A 15,176-nucleotide genomic window follows, 5' to 3' on the forward strand; every position below is an offset into this window, starting at 1 on the left:
TGGACTTATGTAACTCAATTCTGTCTGGTTCATCTCAATATCTACTCCAGAAACTTCAAAAAGTTCAAAACACAGCTGCTCGGATCATACTTAGAGTACCATGATCAGAGCACACCTCCCCGCTGCTCTGTACCCTATACTGGCTATCCATTCGATCCAGAATCAAACACAAAATTTTTTTTCTCTCTGCTACGTTTCACTGTTGGACTCTAGTCCAACATACCTATCTGACCTCACCCATGTGTACACACCAGCAAGATCCTTATGCTCCTCTTCTGACAATTGTATACTCATTATTCCCACTATGAAAACAAAGTCATATGGACAGAATTCTTTTGCATACCTGGGCCCAGCAATGTGGAATGAATTGCCCACTGAACTTGGACACAAAGACACAGTGATCACATTCAAGAAAGCTCTCAAAACTCATTTATTTTGACTGCAAGAACAAACTTAAAGACGTAATAATGTTTCCTACCTGAAATATTCTCAGCATGTTTTTTATCTTTTAATGTTTTTCTAATTTCATGGTGTTTGTTTTTGTAATAATATTATTATGTTTTTTATCTTACAGGTGTTGTCTAATGTTGTAAAGTGCTTAGAGCTTCTAAAGATTAGGCGCTATACAAAGTCCTCATTATTATCATTATACCAACAGTCCAACACCATCTACATGTAGTGATGGTAGTAATGCTTCAAGTGCAACACCACATCATGATGAACTGTGTCGATAGTTCCCAAAAATTTCTCGACAGCTGGAAACTTGGGCGTCTGTGGCTGAGACATGATACAAACTTAAAGCAGATGTTCTGTGATATATGTATCAAGGAACAAGTCATCAATTCATTTACAACTGGTTGTGATATTTTTAAGAAGGAGTGTGTCACCAAACATGAATCCAGGCGGGGTATGTAACATATGTTAATTTTGCTCATTGATCTTTTACTTTTGCCATCAATCCTGTGTTAAGACTCCAGGGACTAAAACTACACAAGAAATAACAAAACAAACAAGTTTTGTATAATTGAAAATAATTTATTTCTCAAAATACAGGAGTGAAAGAATAAAATTAACTTACAGCATGGTGAATAATTCCTATTTCCTAAAAGTCCTTTGAATTTAATAGTTCCAAGAAATCTGAATACGGTCCAATGAAAAATGCCTCATCTCTGTTGAAGTTTCAAATGTACAGAAAGATTTCCAAAGAATTCAAATAGTCGTTGAATTAATTTAGTTAACACCGTAGTTATTCTAGCGTGTCATGCAAAAAATAAATCTTTTCAAAAACAAAGTTGGGAGATTGAATCTGGATACATGCAGATTGGGACCTAGCGTCGGGAAGTTTTTTGTGGCATATTTAAGCATTGTTTTCACTAAATATTCATCGATTTTTCAGGTCCAATACACATGAAATTCTCACGTGAGATGCCATTTCTCCCTGTAGAGTGTGGTATCCCCCCCCCGTGCCCCCTTTTCATATTATGGTCAGCTGTGCCCAAACTGCAAAATGGCTAAAAGGTTAGACTCAAGCCTCTTCGATATACTTCAAAGAAACCGCCTGTTCTACAGTGAGTGAAAGCACTAGCAATTGATTGACAAATAAACAATGCCCTTGTTCGTTGTAATTAACAATGCCTACAATGGGTGTGAATTTATACTAACAGTTCAAATGTGGTCTCAAGCATGTGATAACTATTTCCCACATCTTATATCCCACCTTATTTCATTATTGTTCACTCATATATGCATATAACACTGCTTACTAAATAACATATTTATTCCAAAATAGGTTTTGTGGGGCACATATGCTCTGTGATATGTTTCTTCATTCCTTCTTTTAATTTAATGATGGTAATCAATGCTTATATATATATAGTACATTAATGCCAGGTGTTGAGTCATGTAAGTTTCATTGGTGGGAATGGAGATCCAAGTTTGCTTGTCTAGAAACAATCTACAGCATTCAGCGTCATTCTTGGGATTTAGGAAGCAATTCATTACAAGCAAAGCATGTAAAGTACGGCAAAAATAAGTTTCAGAGCTCCTGGTTGACTGATGTACTTTGTGAAGCGAGCCATAAGGGGGGAGTGGGGCATTTAATTCCTGAATGCCATGAAACTGACGGTCGCATTATACGTCAGTTATCTTACGTTGCAAAGTACGATCATAGGGTTTTAGTATTAAAATGTCATTAACTAAAGTTCCTTACAAAACTATTATTTGAAAAATAATATACATAATATAGATTTGCTTAATACTTGATGTTTCTATTGAAAAAATGAGAGAGACTAAATGTAAGGAAAGTAGATATTTTACATTTGATAATGCATTTATTTCAGGTGACAACAGTCATACCTATGCACTAATGGTGATGTGGGATGCAAAGACCATGGAAGTAGCGCAAAACAGTCATGCATTGATTTATTTTGTAATATTATGGCTGTATTGCTTGTTGTCAATAAAGTAATATGTATCCCATCTTTTTCAATTTTCACTGCTCATTACATTAATAGACGTGGAAAAATATTCACTATTTGCTCTGGTGACATTTTTTGAAAATTGGCGACAAGATATTGAGGTTGGTGATTTTTTTTGGCAACAACATTTTAAAAGCCAGGACCATCCTGGGAAAGGACTGAAACAAGCTAAACAAGCAGCTGAATGTTTATTCGAAATTTTTGGTTAAAAAGTGTTTGTTAACAATGTATATGAAGGTGATGTGTTTCCCACATTTCATGAAAGGGTATAGCAGTGGAGTGTGGATGCAGTATGTCAACATGTACATAGCACATAACAAGCTAAATATTCGAATGAGTCTTCAGTTACTATCAGACAAACAATAACTGTCAATGAGAACATCAAGATCACACCAATAAACATTTCATAGCCAAGTATTTCAAGCAGATACAATGGTACTACAAAAATATTTAAAGTGGAAAACTCCCATCAGCAATGAAAATATTATTCATCATTAGCAGCAGAGACATATATATATATCTCAAAGAGATTGGCAACTCTACAACTGTCTCGAACAATCTATGGGCACCCTTATCATATGCAAAAGTTTACCATCATGGTGAGTGTCCTGACCAACAAGTTGTTCTCTGCCTTATTTTAAATAAAATAACTGGTGACAGAAAACAAACACGAAGACATGAACCATTCTGGAAGGTCTGATTGTTATTCATGTGGATTATCAGGTCACTCACTACTAATTTAACAAATTAAATTCAACTGACCTTTGATTAGTAAATATAATCCCTTTTCTACTGAACCATAGCAGTAAATCCTTTAGAATTCTCACTTTTGGGTATTAATCCGGTAGAACAAAACATCTGCATATTCAGTGGCTGCTGACCTCCGATTTGAAGTGCTGATGAAAGCAGCATCACCTCAAGACAAGAGCAACACAACTTAACCATCTAATAAAATTTATATTACTGGGAACCAACAAATGCATGGAATACCAAGTTGGTCTTTGCAATGAAAAGATGTACAAATTTGCTGCTGTGGTGGCCATATTGGATGTCAGATTGGTGCCATTTTCATTTAGGACAAACTAGACATCATTAGAAGTCTTTTAGTGAAAATGCTATGTTGATATGCCATCCATTTCTGAGGAGAGATAACAATATTTTCAAGATGGCCACCATATTGGCCAGAAAGAGGGTCAGTTTAGATCATTTTCATTTAGGACCAACTAGACACCTTGAGAACTCTTCAGATGAAAACCTTATTTCAAAATGTCTTCCCAAATTAAAGAGGGCTCAGGAATAATGATGAGAACATTTTCAAAATGGCAACCATGATGGCCACATTAAGGTTCAAAACAGCATCATTTTAATTTAGGACTAACAAGAGATTTATGGTGAAAAACCCCATTCTGATATGATGGCTGCTATGGTCAAGCCAGAAAGTAAATTCTTAATTCTAAATATTTAAGACAAAAAAGGTGCACATACATTAAACCTGTCTTGAAAGACCACCCCTTCTTACCAAAAAAATGTGATCGCTCAAGACAGGTGGGCTTTCATAACACATGTGTAAGATGATCAGTTTCCAAAGTCAAAATTCAACAGGGCTCAAGAAAGAATACCCACAACTACTGTTCATGTATTTTATTCTGTGTTCATAGTTATTGTTAAAATATTTTTTCTACATAGCAATACATATACATAAAACATTCAAAGTGAAGACCAGGTGTACATGTAATAGCATATGAACTAAAATTAGCTAAGGTAACATTTAACCTGTCCATAAGCTTCACATGTCCATGAATTTCAGAATTACTTTAAATGCAAGAACTGCAGTCAGCTATGATAACACTTATCATCCTGTATATTGGTGAAAATGTTCTCAACGCATTTTCCAGATTGATTAAAACTGGCCCTGTGTTCTTTGTATTGTGTTAAAATTTTTATAAAAAATGTATGCATGACCAATAATGCAAAGTTTTAATATGCATTAATTTACTTAACTTTTAGCAAGACTTGTTTATTTTCAATTCCCATGTCAGAGATAGTTGCTCAACCAGTCTTCAGCTTAAGAAAACCTTGGCAGCATAGAATCCTACCTGTCCAGCACCTGTGAGACAGGAATTAAAATTTCAGGCCCTGATGATTATTTTTCAGATATACTATTATGACAGAACTGCCAATCCAGTGATACTAATTAATGGAGATTCTGAAAAAAATTTTGGGAGATTTCAAATATTTCTGGGAGGATTTCAACTGGCAACACTGAAATTTGAATCACACATCTTACAAAATGCTGTATACAAAACACTTCCATGGGTCAATCATGGAAAAGCCATGCGATACAAAGCTTGGAAATAAAAAAATTTACTTTTCAATTTCATCTGAATTGCCCTTTCCTTTAATAGGTCAGCGAACAAAAGGATTCAATTTTGCAACAACTTTAACATGCTTTTAAAGAACTCTATGTATTTCTGGTCTTACTTGCTGGAGAGTTTCAAATTGTTTTTTCTTTTGATGAAACAACTTTTTCTTCTTCTTTTTTTTCTGATACAGTCTCTTGCCAAAAAAAACGGGAGGTTTGGAAGGTCTGGGATAAACCTTGAGTGTATTGTTTTTGTTACTCACAATAATTACGATCCACCTATCTAACAGAAATAAGCAGTTTGAAAGCTGAATCTGATTTTTTGCTTTATAAATAATATGCAGAAATAGCTCACTGCTATCTTGATTCCCAAACTATTTTTAGGTAGTAAACACTGATATAAACTGTTTAACAGGTCAAATTTGATATACCAAGGCAAATTCAAGGTAAAATGAGTTCTCTTAAAAATTTCTGATGAATACACTGAATACACTCATCAGTACATTTTCCCCCTTTAAAAAAAATGAGGCAAGAGCTGACAGTTTACCTTAAGCAATTACCCAAACAACAAATGCTATATGTAAATATGCAATGTTGCAGGTTAATTCAAAGTTTTACAATAACAATGGAGTGATCAGCCAACTGAAGATGACACTGACAGATTAAATGGAGTATCATGAATTTTCTGTTATTCAGAGTTTTCAGGTTGAATGCAACAAGAGGCTTTACCACAGGACTGAGCAGTCACTGAAATTATATCAAGTTTTCAAGTAACTGATTACAGATTTATCAAATTGTTATTGTACTTACATTAGTTTTAATAGCTATTATTTCAAAGAAAGACCAAAAATGTTCAGTAACTGTTAAATTCCATAATTAATTTTCATGAAATTAAAAGATTTTGCCAAATTTCTTCCTTTGCCAGACCTTGAAAACCACATACCTTTTGCTATGTTTTTAAATGATTTGCAAATGTTGGATTATAGGTTTGAAGGAAAAAAATCTTTCTGATACGAGAAATAGAGCTTATTTGGAAAAACCGCAAGCAGGAAAATCAAAGAAGAAGCTAATTTGTCCAGCGAGAGCACTACGCCAGGAATTGTTTCATGGTTCTCCAGGATTGTCCAAATCTGTGATGGCTCAACATTTCTTTTAATGAACATGTTTTTCATTTTCTTCTGAGCAACGTTTTTTTCACCAGTCCTCCTCAATCATGTCCCAAAGGTAGTTGCTTATGAAGAATGGAGAAACTCTGGTACTATCCAAAGAGAAGGGCTTGACATCAGACTTGCTGCAGGTGACTGATACAGATTAAGGAACAAAACATAAGAGTTATTCAAAAAGGTAATAAGCACTTCCACAAGCTTTAAGTACAATTGGTTTAAATAATCTTTTCAAAAAGCCATAAAGATATTTTTGCTTTATAAACCAATCATGAGAATCCTCATTAACAAGGATATAAAAGTAGATATAGATGTTAGATATATTAAATTTAATGAACCTTTCTATGTTGACAATTTATTTAAAACAAGAAAGATAATAACAGCTTTAAGACAATTTCAACATTTTGTGCAAATTATTTTCTTTCAGTTAATCAAATGATAAAACCAAAGTTTGTTCTAGTCACCAAGTAAAATATGATATTATTGCAGCATCTGATCTTTTCCAATGCACATTATAAAAATACATATTTGACATCTTGTTTTGCTAATTAGCTCACCTGCTTTACATCCCAAGGATAATTAGACCCAGTGATACTTGAAAACTTAAGTTAATTGAAAAGTGAAATCTTGGGGTGCATCTGTACTTTAAAAATTCAGAATGCAGGATTAAAGTCAATATAAGTTTTAATGAATTAAGATAAAACCTGCTGTTTATCTTCATGAATGGCAGAACAAAAATGATCATGTGTTACGACAATTGCACTATGAAGCAGCATCAGAACTGCCTGTAACAGCAGAGACATTACCACTGAATACTGAAAACTGCATGTCCACCATTTAACAACCTCACCAAGTACCCAACTGTAAAACAACACTCTGCAGTTGATTATGGCATTTGATACAAAAGCCAATTACTTATGTGATCAAAGTAAGCTGTGTTAATATTTATGAATGTTACAGTTTTTGTTACACTCACACCCATCAATTGTAGGTTATCTTCATCCATTTTTTAAGGGCGGGGAAGGAATTCATTAAATTTAGTGGGGATCTGCAAAATTCCATATCCTGAAGAAAACACAGTTACAAATGAACAGCCAGTGTACAAGGCTAATAGACATGTGGGTATTATTTACCATATATACTCACTTATAAGTCTAGTCAAACTGCAAACAACAAACATCCAGATCTGCCCTAACAATATAAGCCTGCAGATCAGGGTCTATGTTGTTTTACTGATTATGCCTAACAAACTGCACAGACCCAGAGCTGCTGGCACATTATGCGACAGCAGATCTGGGTCTGTGTAGTTTGCAGTTGGACTTGTCTTATAAGCGAGTGAGTATGTATGGTAAACAATATCTTTTTTTCTTATGTCAACATTATTGCAGTTAAAAATCACTCACTGTTAGCAGTTATGTATAATTTGATAATTCCTGGATAGAAGCCATTGTGACTTGGTAGTTAGTGTACCAGGCTTGTTATTCAAATGATGTGGGTTCAAATCCTACCACTGGATCAGAATGGGTCAGCTATCAAAGTGTGTCCTTGGGCATGGCACTTTAGGCATTTTACTTCTAGCTGCCTTGGAACTTAGGTTTTCAAGATGGTCACCAAACTTGATATCTGAGAGAACCATTTGAATTTGGGACTAAGCAGAGATCAGAAAGCCTCATGCTAATAATACAATTCATTCCAGAAAGTAGGGATAACAAGTTATTTGTTATGGCCCAGATGCAGCAATACTGGATGTCTAATCGGCACCACTTTCAAAGACAACCAACTAGACATCATTAGAAGTCTTTCAGTGAAAAGCCCATGCTATATTATGACCAATTATAAGAAGTAGTGATAACAAGATTTTCAAGCAGCAATCCTCCCAGTGAGGGTCTATTCTAGAACTGAAAATCAGGGTAGGTGATTTTCTGAATATAGGAGGGTATTATTGAAGAATGCCAATCTCTTGACAACAACAAAAAATGCAGGTCTGAATTCTACCCTTGGATCAGATGATATGATCTGTCCTTGGGCAAGGCACTTTACTACAAATGCATGGACACTAAATAACCTACTTGTGATGCTGTGCTGTAAAACACCAAACCAAATACACTATACCTAACCATCACATGAGCCCTTCTCCTCTAAGTGCTAAAATCTATCTTTTTTGTACATCAAGAAACAACTGTTTCTCTCTAACACTTGGATACTTAAAAAAAAGTGTCACCAAAATGTCATATTATTAAAATATTGTGACTTGCATGATTTTGAAGGAAAATGGATGCCCATATCAAGCTTATACTTTTTACAAATCATGGGTAACAAGTCTACTACACTGCCTTTCATGGAAGCAAGAAAGGAGCAATAAATTGTCTGCATGTTCATTCCAACAATGCTTTGCTCATTGTAACGATTTCATCAACAACAAACATCTAAAAGGATACAGCCTTCTAATTTGTCTTCAGAACTGTCAAAATGCCACGTTATGCCTGTTAAGTTGCTGAATAAATTGACAATGTATCTGAAAATAAATTCAAAAGTTTTACACCAGTGTACATATTTAAAAATTTCTACACAAGGACAATATATAGCATTTATCTTAGTATGTATATTATTATAAATTAAAATTAAATGATGCAGCCATGCATGACTTGAACAAAGCAGAGAAAAATTACTTTACAACCCAGAACAGACAAAAGATATGTAGAAAGAGCACATAGCTGCCAACCTTCCAGGCTCACAATTAGTGAAAATAGGGATAAAAAGTCGTGAATTTGGATTAATGAAAAATACCATGACAATAACTCTATCCACTCTGACAGTCAATACTACACTATATCAAGTTCGCAAAATAAAAATAAAACACTACATATATGCAGAAATATTTATTTATCAAGACATGATACTGTAGCAGACTTGAACTTCTTCAACTGCTTGATCGTAAATTTGTTTTCTAAACAGTTTCGACTTCTTGCCTGCTGGTTGATCTTGGGGACTAAAATTGCTGACAAATTTTCTGCAGCTAAGAAGGCCCTAAAGTCTGTCTTATTTTTCCTCACTAAAGAAAATGCTCTTTTGCTGTCACTGTTGCTGTGAGGAATGCACAGGAGCTGCAGCAATTTTGGTTCTTTCACAGGAAAATTTGGAAGCGATTTTCGAGTCCGGGAACATTTGTCAGAACAAATGTTTAGCATGGTCTCCAGCTGATAAAGGTAGATTGTGTTCGACAAGAAAACTCATAAATAATACTTCAGCATTGGTAGCCTGCAGGTCTTCCGCCAGTGGTTTAACATATTCCAGAGCTGAAATCTGCGATTCTTAATTTTCCCAACTTCTACGTGTTTTTTGCAACCGACAGTCTTCCTCACATCGTCTCTGCGATGGCACACTGAGTGCAAAAAGCACGAATGAATATCAATGTTTAATGGCAGAATGCACTGCCAATTTTTGATATATTCCAAATTAAACTTCACTTTTTGAGTAATACATTTCTTTTTCCTTGGTGGTGAAGATATTTTCAAGATCTTACATGCGATGCTGAACGGTAACTCAAATCAGTGTTTTGACGCATGCGCGGAGCAAATTTCCGGTTAGGCCCCAGTTTCTCTCAAAAGCATTTGTAAAACTACTCTTATACAGATAGATTAAAATAAGCTAAAATGCTTGCTACCGGGCCAACTGTACTAATCGGCTGTAGATCTACTAATATCGTGACCAACAGTACCAGACCGTTTCAGCAACTGCGAATATCACAACTAGCGCTTAACTGGGAAATCAGTTATTTTATTAAAGATTTAAAATAATTGAGGATTGGAAAATTCGTAAATTTTTGGCTTATGGCGTGAATCGCTGAAAAAGTCGTGAAATTCACACCAAATTCGTGAGGGTTGGCAGCTATGAGAGCAGGGGTGGAAAAATATGATACCTATCTGCCCAGGACACCCAAATTGTTATTTAGGCAACCAAGTTTGTCAAAGTTTGCACCCAGCCAGACAACCAGATCCAGGGTTATCAGGCTTATTCAGGCTTCAGTGCTTTAAAAAGCATTTACAGTGGAACCCCGCTATAATGCGATAATTGGGGTCCGAAAAACTGGATCGTGTTAATGCGGGGTTTTACAGTATTTTAATTTTTTCAGAGAACAACTCACTGACACATATACGTGTATTCATGTCTAATGTATATGATGAATAGGGTATCAAAGCTGTGTACTGTTGTGCCATCATGGCATGCAGTTCATCCATAATGCATGTTAATTCCATTGAAAAATTGCACACAGATTTGCAATATTCAATAATTTTATCCCAGATCATTGTGTCCGAATTCAATGTCTAATATATAGCATGAAAAGAGTATTAGCACTGTTTACTTGTCATCTGATATTGTACCATCGGGGCTTGCAATTAATCCATAATACATGTAATTCCATTGCAAAAATTGCATACATATTTAAACTATTCAATAATTTTGTCACAGATCATTATGTGTCTGAATTCAATGGGAAAAATTAACAGCAAAATTGGGTTAAGAAACACGAATCATGTGTACGGTTCATTACGTTCCAGGGTCTGTGAACGGTGTCTGTACAAATTTCATGCTGCTAACATTTTCTCATATGCGTTTCCATGTACAATCGTAAATTTCCTATAATTAACGCTTGTTCGCCTTTTCGCTTTAACAACTATAGCAAGAATAATTAACAATCAACACATGTAACTTTTACTTCAGATTTTGTGAATATCGAAAGAAACATGGGAAAGCTACCATACTAATCAATGTGCAAAGTGCAGAAAATGACTTGCGTTTTAAAATATTTTTTAAAAATAGGAAATTAATAACGAGTTCATAAGCAAACAACATACACATGTAAAACCTGAAAACTAAGTGCAGTAGGCCTGCAATGGTCACGAGTCACTTTTATAAAAAAAAAATAAGCTGAATGCATGTACAATTTCATACTTTTCAATTTCCAGCTAATATAGTGGACATTATTTACTGGTCAACTGATTAAGTCTAATATCACCACCAAGCTTCACAAATGTGTTGGCGGCTTTCGTTTTTTGACGTTTATTAAATTGTGAGAATCTTTTTTATCAACCACCGCATTGTCTGCTGCTTGGTTGTGTATGCAGTTAAAGAAGAAACTCATGTTGGCTATTGTTTGAGCAATGATTGTACATGTATACAGAATTAATTGAAGACAATTATAAAAACAAATTACTGGCTTTACTCATGGATCAGTAATAAGTAACATTTCTGATGTTTTTTTTGGCATAACACTTCAAGAACCTGGTGAAATTGTTGAATTCAGAAGCTATGCCACAATCATATATTAAAATTCATATGCGAACTCTTCCCCAAAATGATAATATATGTTTTGCACACTATTTCTTGTAATTAAAAAAAAAATTCCCAGTCTGATAAAAATATATGTACATGTATTTAAAATTTCAGAAGCCACGCCACAATTGTATTATATTCGAATTCATATGAGGTCTCTTCCCCAAATGATAATAAATTTTTTTAAAATGAAAGATGACCTAGGTGGGGGTAAACAAAATGGATAAAATATTTCCATGAGAAATTTTACTGAACCAATGACATCCCCAAGTTGAAATGAAGTTCAAACCAACAATTCTGTTTGACATGCTTGTAACTGTATTTCTTTTTTCTAAGTAATAATGGACTGTGTGACTTGCATGCAACTAAGTCATCTATTAGACTGGAAGGTGTCACAATTCATAAACATTCACCCTGAACAAACAATGATGCCTCAAAGCTCAAAGACATGAGCACTGTTTCATCCCTGCTACAGATACTGTCATACATTCTTCCTTGAGGAATTCTGAATGAGGCTTACTACACAAAATAACCATTTACTTACTTTCTTGTTTCCTAAGTTCTTAGCAGCTGGATTTTGAATTGCAGAAATATAATTTTTTTGTCTTTTATTTCTTAAATATTCATACTAATTGTAAAAGGCTGTCAATCAAGATTTCTTCTTTTATCTTCACAAATGTTGTATAAATATATAAAATAAATGGCATCTATCGATCTGATAAAGTTCCAATTGCACAATTTTTTTTTTTTATAACGGATAGCAACAGGACCAAGTGGGTCTAAGATTGTTCATCTTATTGACATCTGTTTATTAACTAAATGCAAAAACATTATGCCAAGAAATGTTATTCAAGGTTGGTTTTTGTTGAAACTGCTCCAGTGTTGATTTGATGCTACAAAAATAAATGTATTAAGGTTCTTCTAGATTTTGCTCAAGATATACATCACACATCGAAGTCATTTGTCCAGTAATGAAAGGCCCCTATGTCAGGATGCTTTGTGCTAAAGTTGGTCCAATTCTCTTCAGCACGAATTTCATACAGATAAAGTTGTATAAATGTAAATATTTTCTACCTTTAATTTATGGCAGAACAGCATCTATTGTATAAACCTGAAAAGCATTCAGTCAAGGACACCTTCTGTCAAATTTGGTTGAATTTATTAAAGATGTGACTTAGAATTTAGAAGAAGGTATTGAAGATTTTTCTAATTTAATTAACAGCTGATTAACATTATTTATGCAAATGTAGAAGGTCATATTTGAGGGCAGATCTGTATTTTTACAATTTTATGTCTTCATGACAGTATGCTGTCAAATTTTGACAAATTCTGTCTAGTGTTTGTTGGAGAATTAATCAAAAGGTTTATCTATTTTTAGTAACAATGGCCATACTTGAAGACAACTGTGGCATCATTTATACAAATTTTTAAGGCCTTTATGCCAGGATGTTATGTGCCATGTTTGACTGAAATTGGTCAGGAAGATTTTGAAAAGAATTCTGAAAATAGCAACTGTTGTCAACCAAATGGCAGGTTTTCTATTTTTGATAATGGCAGCAATATTTGATGGTAGATAAGCATCTTGTATGTAAAACTGTCCTCATGATGGTGCTTTAAGTTGAATGTAATCCAAATCTTTTCAGTGATGTTAGAGCTTAAGAAGCTGTATTTAATAAACTTTGATTTCTAGTATTGGCCATATCTGACAGTGGATCAACATCATTTGTAGAAATCTAAAATACCTTAACGTCATGATATTCTGTACTGTTTTGGTTGAAACTGTTCTTAGTGTTTGAGAAATCAAAAACAGCAACCTTGACAGACACCAGATGATGGATACATGACAGATGAAAGGCCATAAGGTCACTTGATCGTGTGACCAGGTGAGCTAAACATATTTTTATTTTATATCAGAAGAAATTCTGATATTATTTATTACAGTCTATACTCTTGAGTTAATAGTTGTTTCAAATCTTTGTGTAATGCAGATAGAAAAAGCTTACCTAAGTTATAATTTGATCTATTTAAATTTGGAGCAAACAGAAAGCTTCTTTTTTTTATAACTGTTAGTCCTCTTCATCAGGCATAAAATATATCGTAGTAGAACTGAACAAAATATCGCATTAGAGTCCAGAGGATTATAGGAAGCTACATGTGAATCCTTTGTGTCATAGATATGCACAGCAACTCAAAGTGTGCATCCAGGAAACAATGTTTACTAGATACAGTATCAATTTGTACCAGATAAGGTATCAATGTGTATTAGATACAGTATCAATTTGTACCAGATATTGCATCAATGTGTACTAGATACAGTATCAATTTGTACTAGATACAGTATCAATTTGTACCAGATATGGTATCAATGTGTACTAGATACAGTATCAATTTGTACCAGATATGGTATCAATGTGTCCTAGATACAGTATCAATTTGTACCAGATAGAGTATCAATGTGTACTAGATACAGTATCAATTTGTACCCGATATGGTATCAATGTGTACTAGATACAGTATCAATTTGTACCAGATATGGTATCAATGTGTACTAGATACAGTATCAGTTTGTACCAGATATGGTATCAAGGTGTATCTGTATACATATGGATGTCGCGTGTATTAAAATATGTACTATTAACATCACTACATATCTGCCCTGTTTAACCCAAGATCAGGGCTGAGCAAATTTTTTTTTAGCCACTAGTCCAGGACAAGTGGTTTCAGAAAATTCACTAGTCCCACCTTTCTCTTCACTAGTCCCACCTTACTCTTCACTAGTCCCACCTTACTTTTCACTGGTCCCAAAATGGTAATCACTTGCCGAGATTTGATGAGACGTATGTATTTAATCCAAAGAAGAAAAAACTATACAACATAATTATTTCTTAAAAGAATTTAATTTTTCAAAAACATTGGTTGTTATACATTTGGCTTCTTCAGGTTCATGTATATATATATATGTTTTAGCTGATGGATTTGAAAATATGTCCATGTATATTTCTGCCACCTGCACCAGCACTAAGCCAGCAGTTGATAGCTGTGTCTGCGTTAAAGTCATCAAGCTCTGGTCCATTTGCAGAAATGTTCATTAGCATTTGTAAACTCTTTTGTTTTAAGGAATTCCTTAAAGAAGTCTTGAACTAAATCCTCGTTCACACTCAGAAATAGCTACCGCACACTCAGTATCCGTCTTACGTTCTATCCCTCCATTTTCAAACAAATTTACCTTCGCCGAATCGCCGTTATTACCTTCCTTGCGAAAATAATTTAGCAAACTCATTTTATCCAGAGAGTAACTAACAGCTTGCTTGAAAACTACTTTCTAAAGTGATCATAACTTCAATTTTATCTTTTAAATACGAACTGAAACAGCTCATTAATTAGCATAATTGTTTTGCTTCAAACACAATATCACACGTGGAAGTTAATCATCTGTATATTCAATTATAAATTAAAGAATCATTACTGTCATTTAATCAGTTCATAAAGGAAACCAACACTGATGTCGGTAAAGTACCTTTCATTAATTTAATTCCACTGACTCGTTAGATTAAAATCATAGTAAGCCGCTTGTTATGATCTAGATTGAGTAAACTCATTGCAACAAAACCGCTTACAACACTGCTAACTGATCATACTGGCTTTCTTTTGTTTGACGTGTTTTGATTTGCCGATAATTTGGTCGCTTAGCCCAATATGCGGTAACAGGATGTAAATGTATACATGAAGAGGGGTAGAATCAAGTATTCAGTATGCCCAGAGGGCATGACTGGCCAAATAGAGGCAGATATAGTGATTAAAGAACGAAAATAAGGACAAGCCCGACTTTTTCAAAAAGCA

General features: G+C 34.3%; 1 protein-coding gene and 1 long non-coding RNA gene across 3 annotated transcripts in view; one reads left to right on the forward strand and one right to left on the reverse strand.

Annotated features, from left to right (window-relative positions):
• The first annotated feature begins 578 nt into the window (after positions 1–578).
• LOC149803354 (uncharacterized) lies at positions 579–2,815 on the forward strand. Its single transcript, XR_016420207.1, has 3 exons — positions 579–907; positions 1,397–1,568; positions 2,340–2,815. It is a non-coding gene; the product is annotated as an uncharacterized LOC149803354 (long non-coding RNA).
• A 1,288-nt stretch (positions 2,816–4,103) lies between these two features.
• The window catches only part of LOC149803355 (uncharacterized), a 45,097-nt gene continuing 34,024 nt past the window's right edge, over positions 4,104–15,176 (reverse strand). For both annotated transcript variants that reach the window (XM_089953056.1, XM_089953055.1), the window contains exons 4-5: positions 8,441–8,517; positions 4,104–6,140 (exon numbers count right to left, since the gene is read on the reverse strand). In XM_089953056.1, coding sequence (XP_089809182.1) covers positions 6,034–6,140; positions 8,441–8,517 — 184 coding nt within the window. In that variant the 3' untranslated portion in view covers positions 4,104–6,033. The remainder of the gene's footprint in view (positions 6,141–8,440; positions 8,518–15,176) is intronic.

This window comes from Sinohyriopsis cumingii, chromosome 3 (genome assembly GCF_028554795.1).
Source record: "Sinohyriopsis cumingii isolate HCF-2022 chromosome 3, ASM2855479v2, whole genome shotgun sequence".
Taxonomy (NCBI): Eukaryota; Metazoa; Mollusca; class Bivalvia; order Unionida; family Unionidae; genus Sinohyriopsis; species Sinohyriopsis cumingii.